Raw genomic sequence first — 15,102 nt, 5'->3', positions numbered from 1 at the left:
TAGGTAGTTGCCTTAATCCTGCCTGATCTGTGAGAAGAGGAACCCAAGAAAACCTGCACCCCAAATCTCTACCCTTTCTCCACTGTTTCCATCCTTCCATCTTTCCTCTCAAGTTCTGCTTGCTAATGCAGTCAGGAAAGACACCATCTTAAAGTTTCTATCCTAGACAGCGGCTTACTAAAACATTCCATTTTTGTTCCTGATTATATTTGGTCATGTTAAACTTTTTTCTTTCTTGCTGTTGTCAGATTTTCTATTTTTTGACAACTCAAAGGTTTGAAGAGACAGATTTTTAAACTACAGTTGTAGCACTGTCTTAGATCCTGAACTGAGCATCCTTTAGATCTGGGCTGTTGCCAAGGAACAGCCTAATAGATGGAAAGCAATAGAAAACAACTGGCAGCATAAGAATATACACTATTAGAGTTAAGGACATTTGGGGTGAGATCAGAGAGACCCAAAGTGAAGCCCCACTTGACATGGAATTCACTGGGTGACTTTGGCCCATTTTATCTCAGTCCAATGAGGGGAAAATAAAATGTGGAGAGATTCTGCCGTGTACCCTGAAGCTTCCTCAAGAAAGATAGGATACAAATATATAGACAGGCCTAGAATTACCATATTTTTTCTTAGCACGTTTCCTAAAAAATCCAGCTGGAGAAGCTGTTCATGTCATGCAGGCATTTGGAAGGCTGAATTACTCTTGAAAGAGTCTGCGTGGTACATAAGCGGGAAGGAATATTTAACCACAAAAATGCTAGACAATCATGAATAAGTCACTGTTGCTCATCTCCCAGCCTGAGGGAGACAATATCAGCCTGTCTTGTGAGGCTACTGAAGGATGTACTGGAATGTTAAATCTGATCCCGCCCAAATGCTAAAAACATGTTTATGCTTAATAGTCCTAAAAAAGCTGAAATGGTACCAGCTGTACCATTTCAGAGGGCTATTGGTCAGTGGGGAAATCCAATTTTTTTTTACTACCGGTTCTGTGGGCATGGTGTGGTAGGCATGGTGTGGTAGGCGTGGTGTGGCTTGGTGGGTGTGGCTTGGTGGACATGGCAGGGGAAGGATACTGCAAAATCTTCATTCCCACTCCACTCCAGGGGAAGGATACTGCAAAATCCCCATTCCCTCCCCACTCTGGAGCCAGCCAGAGGTGGTATTTGCCAGTTCTCCGAACTGCTCAAAATTTCCGCTACCGGTTCTCCAGAACCTGTCAGAATCTGCTGGTTTTCACCCCTGCTATTGTTGTTGATTGGCAGGGAAATGGTTAGGATCGCAGGCAGCTAAAATGGCTTTTCTACCCCCCAACTGTACAAAGTCTATTTCTCAGCTAGCAATGGAATGCTGATCTTCAGGATTCCAAGGATCACTCTTGGAAGAAGGTAGTGCTCTCTAATACAATGGATTTTTTTCTTTATGTAGTGTTTGTGCTGGCAGAGGGGAGGATTTTAAATATCCTCTAAGGAAGGGGTGTCAAACTCGATTTCATTAAGGGCCGCGTTAGGGTTGTGTTTGATCTCGGGGGTTGCGGGGGGCATGGCCAGGGGACGTGGCCAGCTCAACGTCCGTTTACAGCTGTGACTGCCTCCTCCAGCCTCTGCCAGTGAAAATGGAGCTCGAGGGGTGTGTGTGTGTGCATGCAGCAAATGGCTGCAGGAGCCCATCACGGTCGAAAACTGAGCCCGGGAGGACCGTGTGCAGCCCTCCCAAGCTTCATTTTTTCTGGAAGAAGCACCGTGGGTTGGTCCTTCACTGCTTCCAGGGTGGCCCTGCGGGCAAGATCTAAGCACCCTGTGGGCTGGATCTGGCCCCCAGGCCTTGAGTTTGATTCCCCTGCTCTAAGGTTTTCATTTTTCAAGGTTAGGGAGGTCTTTCCTAATTCCTGCAAAGAAAAGGTGGCACTATGGAACACAAATTGGAAAATATTTGCTGGGAGAACACAGAAGACAACATACTTTTCTTTAAGGAAAATGCTTTTCAAATAGGGTATACAGGTTGTCCTTGACTTACAACAGTTCGTTTAGTGACTGTTCAAAGTTACAACAGTACTGAAAAAAGTGACTTATGACCATTTTTCACACTTATAATCATTGCAACATCCCCATGGTCATGTGATCAAAATTCAGCCGCTTGGCAACTGATCCATATTTATGATGGTTGCAGCATCCTGGAGTCAACTGAGCCCAAAATTTATGTAGTTAAGTGAGAAATTTGTTAAGTGAGTTTTGCCCCATTTTACGAATTTTCTTGCCACATTTGTTAAGTGAATCACTTCAGTTCTTACATTTGTAACACAGCTGTTAAGTGAATCTGGTTTCCAAATTGACTTTGCTTGTCAGAACAGCACAAAAGTGGATCCCATGGCTCCAGGATGTTGAAACTGTCATAAATCTGAGTCAGTTGTCAAGCATCCAAATGTAAATCATGTGACCATAGGGATGCTGCAACGGTCGTACGTGTGAAAAATGGTTCATAAGTCACTTTTTTCAGTGCTGTTATAGCTTTCAACAGTCACTAAATGAACTATAAGCACTACCTGTATTTATACAAATAGTTATCAGTGCCTTTAGAGTTGCTGGTGGATTTTACTCAAGGAAAGATTAATTGTGTCATGAGAAAATTTCTTTTGGGGAAAAAATAGGATGAAAGAGTATACGCAAGTTTTTTAAACATATAAAATATTTTTTATAATTGATAAAAAATATAAATTATTTTAATATTATTTATAAAAATAATAAAGGCAGGTTAAAGATCTAATAAACAAACAAATAAATATCACATTAGGCAACATGCATGACTAAAACATACACAATCATTAGGAGCCACAGCACTTATCATCTAAGCAATGGACCTATCTCTGTGTCATTTATCCAACAAAGCTCTGAATGAGCATTAGTTCCAAAGCAAAATATTTTCAGCTTGTAAGAAATGTAGGTACCCTACATTTTATGTCCAACCAGCCTGCCTTTGGAGACTACAGTCCTGAATTGTGAGGTTCTTACTACATAATGGGATTAAGCAGTGGTGGGTTTCAAATAATTTAACAATTGGTTCTCTGCCCTAATGATTTCTTCCAACAACCAGTTCAGCAAACTGCTCAGAAAGTTAACAACCAGTTCTCCCATAGTGGTGTGAACTGGCTGAATCCCACCACTGGGATTAAGTCTAACTAGTTGTGAGAGAAAGCAGGTTTTAACACTGGGACTCCTATGATTGTTAAAATCAAGCAGAAGAGATTTCATAGAATAAGGGGTACAGGTGGGCCACTGGGGTTTGCAATCCCACTACATTGTAGATGGTGGCAAGCAGCGAGACCATTTTGCCCTGAGCATTGCAATTCATTAGACCAACAATATATTCTAGCAAGTGTATGTTTGATACATGGTGAAGGAGAACATTAGTTTCTCCATTAGTCTGCACCAGAGAATCTGCTCTATCCTCTGAATGTCTCTCTCACATTTAGAATTATAATTTTCCAAGGTTCTTGAGAATTCAGAAAAAATAATGCAATGATCCCCCCCCCCCCCCCGCAGTTTAAAACTCTCCATACTTGGGTCACAAACAGTAGACACCACAGATGGCTGGAACCATTAGTCTTATTCTAATTCTCCTCTTCAGGTTAAATAATGGCAGATTCGAGACAGACAAAAAGAAACACTCTTTCATATACATATAGAGCATAGTTAAGTTTTGGAATTCGCTGCTTTCAGATTTCGATAATTGGAAATAGAAGCCAATTTGATTGAAGTAGAAACCAAAAAATGGTGGACTTTAATTAAACAGCTGTGTCAGTTAAAAAGCTGGTGGTAAAATGGTAGCAACTGTGCTCTTACAAATTAAGTGGGGTGCTTAGTGTAGCATGTCATCAAGAATTTCGTTGGATACTGTTTGATACCCTGAACACTGAAATCCGGTTTATGGGTCTCCCATAACTTTTCCACTGGTGAGAATGGCTGTTGGGGTCCTCATTCATTGTTGCAGCTGCTAACAAAAAAAGAAAGTCATGAAGTTGGAAGCAACTTTATTTGATTGTCCTTACTAAAAACCGAATAGCAAAAAAATGGCTTGGATATTATTACTTTCAAATTTATTTATTTATTTGGGCAGCATACACCAATCCAGTAAAAACAGTAAATAAATATAACAACCATTATTTAAAACCATTATATAATAATTATTACAAAGAATTAGAAATTATAAAAGCAGAGCTAAAAATGGAGAAGAAAATAACAAAGGGAAGCATGTTAATAAGAAGAGAGCCACCTCACAAGTTCACCTGTCCCCTCAGACGTTGGGAGGCCAACTTTATCTCTGGGGACAGAAAATTGCATAATATGGGCACCACAGCAGAAAAGGCCCACTGCCTAGACTAAATCACTTATAATTTATAAATAACGTTGGGTTTCTTTTCATGAGGGAAAGTTTTAAACGCACAGTGCTTTAAATGGGACACAATCTGCTTATGTCTTATAAATGAGACAATATCTTATGATGAAATAACTGAACAAAGGGATAAATATCAAATGTATAATGCTGAAAAAGGAAGCAAAGACTATCAAGAAGCTTTATGTAATTCAAACAGTTTAACATTACAGTTCAACTGTCACAGCGGAGAGGTGATTGACTTATTCTCCAAAGCACCAGAGGCAGAACAAGAAGTAAGGGGTAAAAGTTTGTCAAGGAGAGATCCTACCTAGAAATAAGGAGAAATTTCCTGACAGTGAGAACAATTAATCAATGGAATAGATTGCTTCCTGGAGTTCTGGGTGCTCCATCTCTGGAGGTTTTCAAATAAAGATTGTTCTGTTTCCTTATAGGAGAAACTTCTCTACCAATGATTGCAGAATTCTGAGTGGGATTCAGAGGTTTCATACGACCAAATTTAATATAACTTTTTTTTGGAGGTGGAGGGGAAGTAAGATATCTTGCAAGTTCAGTATTCCATCTCATGATGACTCCTATCTGGCTGCAGGCTCCCCACTTCTTTTAAGCAAGGAGAAATTCCAGGACAGGATTCAGTTTTAGACTCCTGGGGGTGGGGAAAGGTTAATGGGCTGGTGTCCCTTTCTCCCTCTTTTAAAAAATATTTTCCTATACACAATTACCCACGGTCCAATTTTATATAATGTATCTGATGTATGTATAGTTTTTGTATACTTAAATCATATACAGTTTTGCTACTCACCCCTATTTTCATGGAAAGTTTGCAAGCCAGATGATTTTAGTATGTACATTTATATAGCATGATTCACTCTTCCTTTTCTAGATGGCCGCTTCTTTCCCCTCTCATGACATCTTTCAGCCGAAGAGCAGATACGCTACAGATAGTCCTCGACTTACGGCCATAACCGAGCCCAAAATTTCCACTGCTAAGTGAGACATTTGTGAAGTGAATTTTGCCTCATTTTACGACCTTTCTTGCCACACTTGTTAAGTTAATCACTGCATTTAAGTTAGTACATGGTTATTAAATGAATCTGGCTTCCCCATCGCCTTTGCTTGTCGTAAGATCACAAAAGGGAATCACATGAACCCGGGACACTGCAACCCTCATCAACATCAATCCGTGGTCAAGCATCTGAATTTTGATCAGGTGGCCATGGGGATGCTGCAAGAGTTGTAACCGGGAAAAAACAATCATAAGTCACTTTTTTTCAGTGCTGTTGTAACTCTGAGCGGTCACTAAACAAACTGAAAATCAAGGAAATTCTGGCAAATTTCTTAAGAAGTTCTGCTGTTTCCTCTATTGCAGAGAGAAACATTGGCCTGGCCCTGGACCAACCTCAGCATGAAAGGCAGCTGGTGCAATTCTTATCTTGGGCTCTGGAAATTACTACATAGGTGATAGTTCAAAAGCTCACAAGAAACAGTGTCCTTCCCTCTTCTCTTGACCCATTTCTACCTTCCGACTTTTATACCTTTATCCCACTACCTTTCCCAACCCTGATTCTCTTTTTAAAACTTCCCAGATAACTCACCTTTTTGGCTTGTCCCTGCAAGGCTTCTTCCCCCCCTCCCCCCCCATAAAAGCCAAGGAAGCCAAACCGCACCTGGCGGATGTTCAGCCCTGTCCTCACCTGGTCACGGTGTGACTTCAAGGCCTTGCCGGTCGGCTTGTTAAAAAACAACCCAGCCTAGAATAAGAGGAAGTCGCGGGAGTCATACAAACGCGTCGTCAATGCTCTCCCGGGCTAAGCCACGACTCCCCGTCGACAGAGCCGCTAAGTGCGGCCGCTGTCTCTTTAAGAGAGCTTTCTGCCCAGGTAAAGGGGGCGGAGCCTCCGCTCTCTCTCCCCCCTCCCCCTTTTCCTTCCCTCCGCGTCTGTCATCGGGGATTAGCAGCTGCAACCAGCTCAGCGCCGGAGGATCAGGCTCGCCGGGGGAGCGAGAGCCAGATTGAGATTGCGCGGGGTGGGCTGGGGATGCCGGCGTGTACGTTCGCCCTCCCGCCCTGGTGCAACTCGGACGCTCCTCGTAGAGAGTGAGCAAAGGAGGCGAAAGAGGAGGAAGCTCAGCTTTGGGCTTCGCGCTGGGATTCCACTTCCTGGAGGGGCCCTCCCGGTGCACAGGTCTCCTGGGTTCCCTGCTTGGCCGAGGGACAGGAGCCGCAGCCGACCACAATGAAGGACCGGCTGGAGCAGCTGAAAGCGGTGAGTATCGCCCACCCGGTCACTAGATCTCCCACCCGGAGGAGCTGCAGGGAGATTCGGGAGAAAAAAAGAACCTGGAATGGAAACCCCCTTTAAGTCTTTTTAATTCGTAAACATACCCCAGATCCAGCAGCGGGAATTCATTGACACAGAGGGGGAAAACAGGCATTTGGTTGCCTCCAAATCCCGCTGGATGCACCTAGAGAGTCATTTTTGGGAGGTGGGGGGAGTATATAATTCAGGGACAGTACAGATAGTCCTCAACCTGCTTCCACAATGGAGCCCAAGTTTTTTGTTGTTAACTGAGACATTTGTGAAGTGAATTTTGACTCATTTTACGACTTTACTTGTCTCAGTTGTTAAGTGAATCACTGCAGTTAGTAACCCGGTTGTTAAGTGAGTTTGGCTTCCCCGGTGACTTTGCTTGTCAAAAGGTCCCAAGGTTTTGGGATATAGCAATGGTCATAAATACGAAAAACAGTTGCCAAGCATCTGAATTTTGATCACATGGTTGTGGGGAATACCAGAAAGGTTGTAACTGTGAAAAACGTCCCTTTCAGTGAACAGTCACTAAACAAACTGTTATAAATCGAGGACTGCCTGTATTGCCCCACTTCTTAGGTAAAAGCGAGCTGAGAACATATCTGTCTGTTGATGTCTCCATTAAAACATAGCAAAGGGGCTGTAAGCCTGGTAGGCTTTAAACTTGCTGCAAAAGTGAAGGTAGAAGGGTGGGAAGAGGAAACACAGTGGGCTGAAGCTAGGCATTCAGGCTAATTCTGAACGAATGCCAACACTCCTTAGCACCCAGGGTCTGCGGTACAACCTGCAGGGCACACAAATCCTAGGGGCCCACTACTGTTACCAACCGCCGGCTGTGTTTCTGAGTCAATGAGAAGAGGCGTCTGGTTGTAGCACTGTAGGTCCCATTATTAACAAACTTAATTCAAGTAGTTGGAGAAGGAGTGGCAAAGTAATGCCTTGGTAGTCTTCAGAAGCTTGAGGAGAGTTAATAGAGGAATGCCACCCATTTCTTTCCATGCCTGAAGAACATAAATAGAATCTGCAGCTTCCTCCTATTTGATTTCCCTCTTTGTGGCACTCGGGGTTTTATCTGGTAAACGTAGCCTTGTTGCTAAACTATGAGGCTGGAAACAAAGCTGTACTGAGATGTCATGAGAGGGTTAGGCATATCATGAGCTTAGATTCCTACTTTATTTTATCTCTTACACTGACTTATTGAATGACTTGCAGCTGCCGAAGGTCACACAATTTAGAACGTATTTTCTTTTAAAGGTCCTTTGGAGCATAAGGAACGAGTGTTTTGTTAAAACGTGGTGCAACTAACCATTTTATAGTTTCCATTCTTAAAGTGTTTGAGCCATTTGCAAAAAAAAAAAAAAGGGGGGGGGGAAGCAGCTGTCTTGTAAGACAAGTTTGCTTGAGATTCTCATCCAGAGCATCATTCCTGTGTAAACTACCTGTTCTTAGCATGGGGTTGATATCATAAGGCTGGTCGTTCAGCTCAGGTCATTGGCACAAGCACAGCTTCTCATTGGCTGCATTGTCAAGATATATTGTTAGTTCAGTATGTGTGCCAGGCTTTGTAGAAGCCCAGATGTTTTAACCTGCTGGGAAGGCCTTTTGTACTGTCGAATTCCTAGGTAGGCTGGTTGTTTTCTAAGAATAAAGTTATATGTGATCTTTATACTTGCTGGGATACAGAATTAGCCATTTTCTGGCATACTGAGTACTGCTTGTCTCATGAAATGAACCAGCTGCTTAGTGCCGCAACAGACGTGGCCCTGTCACTGGAAGTAGGAAGTAAAGTTAGGATTATTACAAGCATGGCTTAATTTATAGAAGAAGAGATGTTCAGGTCATTTTGTGAATTTGCAGTTTTTTTACACATGCAAAGCGGCAGTTCATGATTTATTAAAGAAACTACAATTTGTTGAATTCACCCTGTATATTTAACAAGAAAGGATTGTTTACATGCCATAGTAGTTGAATTCACATGTGTAATAAAACCCAAGGAAACAAACCACATTTCGGCTTGGTATTGGTATCCAATCCTGCAAAAAAGAAAAGGCTGTGTCATAGGAAGGAGGGTGCTGGGGAGGTTACCAGTACTTGGTAGGTGCTACCAACGTGCATTTCTTTTACATTTCACATGATCTGAGATTAAGTTCTGACCATGTGACTGCAGATAATCTGCAGGAGATGAAAATAGGAAGGCAAAAAACCCACAGAAGAAATAATGCTGGCTAACAGAAAAAGAACCTGTGAATTTTCTTATGTTGCTGAATTGCAACTCTCAGGCGGCCTGGCCAGTTATGAAGGATGCTGAAAATTTTAGTTCAGCAATATCTAGAGGCCAAAGGCTTCCAAATTTAGACTTCGTGTGGGGTCAATTTAGTCTTTGAATTGAGTTGGATTGATAGCTTTCCTTGGGTGAGCTTAATTTATTTCAGTACATTAAATTTGCAGTAGACTTTTTCATCAGGCTTGTTTTCCAGTTCAGCTGATAACATATTAAATAAAACTGTCAAACAGCTGAAGTTAGAATTCAGATTTTAGAGGAAGGCATACAAAAGAAGACCAGTAACAGTTACCCATCATAGAAATTAGCAACAATAAGAATTCTCCAGCTTTGATAATGCAACAACTAACTCTGTGACAGAAGCATATAATGTGCTGTCCCAAAATAACATTTGCATCCTTAAAACTCGGTTCATTTTTCAAAGCTCCTCCAACTATTGTAACCATCTGTAATTCTTCATGTGATAAAAGAGGAGATTATTAATTATGCTGGGAATAATTCTATTCCCATACCTAAAAAGACTTGATTTGGTCCACTTTTGATAGTATGATCCCTAGCACAGCATTAAACAGCCCATAATAGTGCTTCTTAAAAAGACTAAGTACCCTTGCTATAATGAATGAGAAACCTGCTTTAAGATTTATGAATATTATGAAATCAAATTGTTAATTACTTTTAATTGAGCTGTTTCAATCTGCCTTTTGCCTTGAAAATTGGCTATTCTTGCTGAATTATATTGATTTGGGGTCAGTAATATAATTTCTTGGGGATATTTGCTTGCTATTAAAATAGACATTAGATTTGTGCCTACTTATTGTTTAGTTTGTAATCTTGTCTCCTCAGAGCAACCAAAGTATTGTAAGCATTTACTCAGCTTTCAACATAGTAGGCTACAATGAATCTTCTACTTTTACTGAAAATGTGTGAAACAAAAGTATCTGTTAGTTGTTAAGGTCAAACAAAGTTCCTCTTTTAAAAACAAATTGTGCTCTTTGCTTATAAGATAAAGATGATTTTTATAATAAAGTGGAATTAAATTATTTTTCTTTACAAATTTTAAATTAGGCAACCTGAATTCTGCAGAAATTCTGCACATTTGCATTTTGTTTTCAATGTGTGTAATTCATTTTTCCTGCTCAAGTCATTGAGCAATATAACCGACTGTGCTGCATATTAAAAACCCGACTGTAGGAAAAGGAACTGAATTTCCTTCTGGTAAAAACCTCCCAGGCATTTTAATATTTTTTTTTAAGTGCAGATTTTAAATAGTAAAATAATGAATCGTCACCTATTTTGCCCTTGAACAGAATTTTGGAGCAAATATGGTGGTACTTTTTTGATTGGGAGCAAGTAAATTATCTTTCTCTTTCTCATTATCTTTAATCTGAAATATTTGTGAGTATGTGAGTGTTTTGGAAATACCTGGAATTTTGATTCCTTACACTTTCCATAAATTCTTCTTTCTGGATAGCTCTGAGGAGAAGTGTGGGATTTATGAATCTTTTATTTCAGGAGTCCCCAATCCCTGGTCCACAGGCTGCTACTGGCCCATGGCCTGTTCCCTACACCTCTATCTTTCTTTGCCTGGCACAAAAGTTAATACCGTGAGAGAAATCACCTTTTGTTTTCTCCTGCTGAACTTGAAGGGGTGAACTCTGCGCTTTCCTGTATTTGGAGGGTCCAAAGTCCATGAAACGTTTTGAGGGAATGGACCCATGGTTATGATGACCTTGCACAAATGAACTACTTGTTTCTCTGCCCAGCTTCAGAAAGAGCCTGGCGAAGGGAGGAAAGGAGTGACAGATTTAGTCAGGATTATAAAACCATCAATCAGGAGAAGATAAAATGCTCGGGAGAGAGAAGGGGATTAATTTTATTTTTATTCCTGTGTGAACTTAAGTTCCAAACCAGCAGTGATTTTTATGGAGGACTACCATTAGGGAGGGAGTTTCTGGACAATAGTTTATGACATTCCCCCCCCCCGCCCCTTCTTGATGGAAAAGGTTCCAGGTGAAGGGGGAACATTCAAGAAGAGAAACATTCCAGCATGGAGGTTTTTTCCTGCTTCCTTGCATATAACTGCATATAACATTCCTTGAGGGTTATATCCATGGCAGAAGCAGAAGCCTATGTCCTGCGGTGCTTTCGATTGTGGTCTCATCTGAGTGAGAACATTGGCTCTAGAGGATATTCCTTCAAATATCAGAGGAACAATCACATTGCCGGATGCTGTTTCTGTGTTTGGGGACCTGGATGGTTTGGATAAACATGTAGCCTCACTATCTGGGCCACATAATTTCTCTTTGTAATGATTTGTGCGCTGCCTCCACAAGCATGTAAATCTTTCACTATGTTATCTGAAATGTGAAATGATATGCCCATAAACATGCTTTTACTTTTCTTTAAAGGGAAAATGAAATTGTTTTGGGGGCACATATTACTGTTCTGAATATATTACTGTACCCTTCCCCCCCCCCATTCCTTCATATTTAGTTCCTGAAGTGGATCCATGCAGCTTGAACTCTACAATTTGGATGTTCCATTATAAGAGGAAAGCTTCAATTTTCCCATCTCTTTACAATTTAGTAATACAACAAGGTGAGATGTGAAAAGTCCATTTCTTTCTCACACAAGAGTTGTAGACTTAATTGAGGGCTAATTAATCAATCTGACCCAATACCCAATTCAGAATATACTACTGAGAACTAACCCGCTAGCTTTGTTTAAATTATTTCAAGTTACCTGCTATTGTCTAAGGCTGCCCCCACCCACACAGACAAGCAAGTCACCAGAATATAAACTGATAGCAAGCAGCAATTCTTACCTAGCACTGATGATGTTACCTAGTTTGGGTAATGAAACATCTGCAAGAAAACAAGCAAGCTCAGAGAAAAACCAAGGACTCCTCATTTCAACCCTGAGCTACAAATATATTTGTAGCCTATATTTTACCTGCTATTTACCACCATCCTTTTTTTAATTGAAGACAGTTCTAGATAGACCACAGCCCAAGGTTCATCCATCTAATATATTACTGTCAGCAATAAAGTCTTTTTTTTATTTCTTTAAATTTTTTATTAAAAATAACAAACAAACATAGATACAACAATACAACATACAAAATAAATAAACATAAATCAAGTCTTGGTAGTACAGTGGTCTAAGGCACCCTGTTATTAAGCTGGTTATTAAGACCAGCTGCCTGCAATTACTGCAGGTTCGAATCTCGCCAAGGCTCAAGGTTGACTCAGCCTTCCATCCTTTCTAAGGTAGGTAAATTGAGGACCCAGTTGTGGGGGCAATAAGCTGACTTTGTATAAATATTCAAAAGGATGAAGGCTATTGCTGAGCACGTTGTAAGCCGTCCTGAGTCTCCGGAGAAGGGCGGCATATAAATCAAATTAAAAATAAATAAATAAATAAATAAAAAAAAGTCTTACAACTCCTTTTTCCAATTTGTCACATCGGTAGATTATATTTATATTCTTATCTATACCTCTATATTTACGTATAAGACAATATCATAAATTCCATGTTAAATTAACTATCTTAATGGTACCCAATTCTTGTCTCAATAAAATCTTAATATATTTAAACTATTATGACTTGTGGGCATTGAAAAGACACTGTTACTATGTTTTAGGTATTTTTCTCTGCTTGTAATCAGAAGCACTATACTTCTGCTAGAGTTCAAAATTTATATTTTAAGAGTGAAATACTGTGCAACTATAAATAATTATATTTACCACATAAAGTATGTTCCTGATATGGCTCTTAATATCAGATCTGGAACTTATGTGAATTCCTCTTTCTCTTCAGCTCCCCGCCTCCGTGCCCCCTCCTCGCCCTTGCATGAGTAAAATCTTTCCTTTTAGGAATTATTTAAATTCTAAAATCATGAGAATTTCTGATTTTCTGTGTAAAAAAACAAAGCTCCTAAAGCTTAAAACTCCACTCCTGGGAAAAGATCATCAGAGAGAATGTAATGGCTTCTTACTATTTTTTAAGAGGTAATTTTTCTTTTAAAAAAATGCCTGCCAACTAACAGATGAAGTTTGTTCTGTCAAGTGAAATTTGGTTTTACTGCTTTGGCTCGTCAGTGATCAAGCCAAAAATAGAGAACTTGTTTAAACCTCCAGGTTGAGTTTGAATAATTTGGTTGGTTATCCAAAGAAAACCCTTCGGAATAAGATTTAGAAATAAAGAGAGAAGGCATTTCTTCTGACTTTGATTCTTCACGCTATGATAAATTCCATCTCTAAATCTAAACGGCAGGACCTTTAATCCTTTCTGCTTCATTGGAATGTGTGTGTCTTGCAAGATTCCCACAAAATGAGCAAGTTACATTTTTATTAGACTAAACTACAAGTTACTTAAAAACGGAGCTGAAACTACAAAGGAAAGAATGAGTCAGATGGACAGGGGTGTCACTGCTCAAAACAGATTTATTTTTCAACATATTTAGAAATCTTTTGCTCCTCTCTTTAAAAAAAAAGCCCTAATTATTAAAAGCAAAATAAACAAAGCTTCTTGATGGATCTACCTATAATTAAAAGGCAAAAGTTTCAAACCTGCATTAGGAGGAAAATAATATCAGACTCTTGATGTTTTAAAGAGGTCTAGAAAATAAAAAAAATCATTAATTGGCACTGCTGGAAGCACCCTTTCATTTCCAAGGTCACCTTTTCTTTGGCTAGAAATTAAAATGAAACAAAATCAATTCTGATAAGTTTAACTGTAATTGTATTGTCCTTTTCTAAAAAGTTTATGCATCATTTGTAGTTACTGTCCTATTAATTTAAACCATAGGTTTAGAAAAATATAGCATCTGTGCTATTCACAATAGGTTGAAGTGCTTTATTGACTCCAACTGACCTCAACTGGAGTTGGACCAAGTTAATATTATACTTGGATTGGAGACTATCAGGAAATCCCAAGATTGCAGACTATACTGGGAAATTTAAAAAAAATCCCAAAAGTGGCAATGGCAAATGGTTTCCATCAACTACCAGGAAAACTGCATGAAACTCCAGAAAATAAGCTTCATTTAAGGGCATTTGTTTTTATTTTTTTCTCATCAACAGGTTCTCTTCAGAGACACTGGTCACTCCATCCAGCTGAGCTTCCAGCATATATGGAAGCTTTGATCTTGGAAAGCAAGCCTCCTACTCATCTGTAGGGAGTAGTGCTCTATACATACCAAGAAGTACTTATATTTATTTATTTATATCCTGCCTTTATTATTATTCTTGTAAATAACTCAAGGCAGTGAACACACCTACTACCTTCTCTTCATATTTCCCTCACAACAACAGCCTTGTAAATTGAGTTGGGCTGACTGCCCAAAGTCACCCAGCTGGCTTTCATGCTTAAGGCAGAACTAGAACTCACAGTCTCCTGGTTTGTACCCTTTTTTCTGCCTTTACCACTAGACCATATTTTAAATTATTTTTGAAGGAATAGTGACAGCAAATGGTTAAAGCAGGTTTTGCAAGAGTTAGTCTTTTTATTTACCACTGCAGTTCAGTACATGTAAAGATTCCTACATGACAAATTTAATTACAGGTTGTTGCTGGAACAGTTCTGTAGCATACAGAATCTTTGTGCTAAACTGTAGAAGTCAGCTTGCAAATCGACCAAAGGAATAGTTTGGGTGTATGGTGTGGAAGCGAGGGAAACAGAATTATAGACTTTTTTTATTTGCTTGCATAGCAGCCCTGTGAGACAGTGAGTTGGTCTAAAACACATGATTTGTTCATTCATCTAAGCAGGAACTTGACATTTGGGCCCCCACCTTAACATCTGCTATTATGAAAGTTTGTCAGAATTGGTACTGCCAGTAACAGAACCAACTCTTCTGGGTAAGATAGACAGACAGATAAATACAGATAAACCCCTTAAACTCTCAGCATATTCATTTATGGAGAAAACACAAGCACAATTAAATAGCATATATGTCCCTGTCAGATAACAGAATGCAGGCTGTTCATTGTGGTTTCCTGAATTAAAAACTGTAGATGTACTTCCTTAAAAAGATTTTTAAAAAGCTGGGTTGTATGTTAGAGGGTGTATGGACAGCGATTGCTGTGTGAACTGAAAAATGTGGAAGCTGAACAGGAATAA

At 39.8% G+C, this 15,102-nt stretch overlaps 1 protein-coding gene and 1 long non-coding RNA gene across 7 annotated transcripts in view; one reads left to right on the top strand and one right to left on the bottom strand.

The window, feature by feature from the left end:
* Positions 1 to 2,703: 2,703 nt before the first annotated feature.
* Positions 2,704 to 6,277, bottom strand: LOC117667093 (uncharacterized). The gene is made up of 2 exons (XR_015731077.1): positions 6,084 to 6,277; positions 2,704 to 4,699 (listed from the first exon to the last, which is right to left on the bottom strand). It is a non-coding gene; the product is annotated as an uncharacterized LOC117667093 (long non-coding RNA).
* STX3 (syntaxin 3) overlaps positions 6,177 to 15,102 on the top strand; it is a 41,645-nt gene continuing 32,719 nt past the window's right edge. For 3 of the 6 annotated variants that reach the window (XM_034420282.3, XM_034420278.3, XM_034420277.3), the window contains exon 1: positions 6,262 to 6,656. In XM_034420282.3, the coding sequence (XP_034276173.1) occupies positions 6,627 to 6,656 (30 nt within the window). In that variant the 5' untranslated portion in view covers positions 6,262 to 6,626. Of the gene's footprint in view, positions 6,657 to 15,102 lie in introns of all 6 variants that reach the window. The other 3 variants (XM_034420280.3, XM_034420285.3, XM_034420283.3) reach the window with 3 other exon arrangements.

This window comes from Pantherophis guttatus, chromosome 1, assembly GCF_059756535.1.
Source record: "Pantherophis guttatus breed Tessera chromosome 1, ASM5975653v1, whole genome shotgun sequence".
Classification (NCBI taxonomy): Eukaryota; Metazoa; Chordata; class Lepidosauria; order Squamata; family Colubridae; genus Pantherophis; species Pantherophis guttatus.
This window is presented reverse-complemented; position numbering and strand designations above follow the sequence as displayed.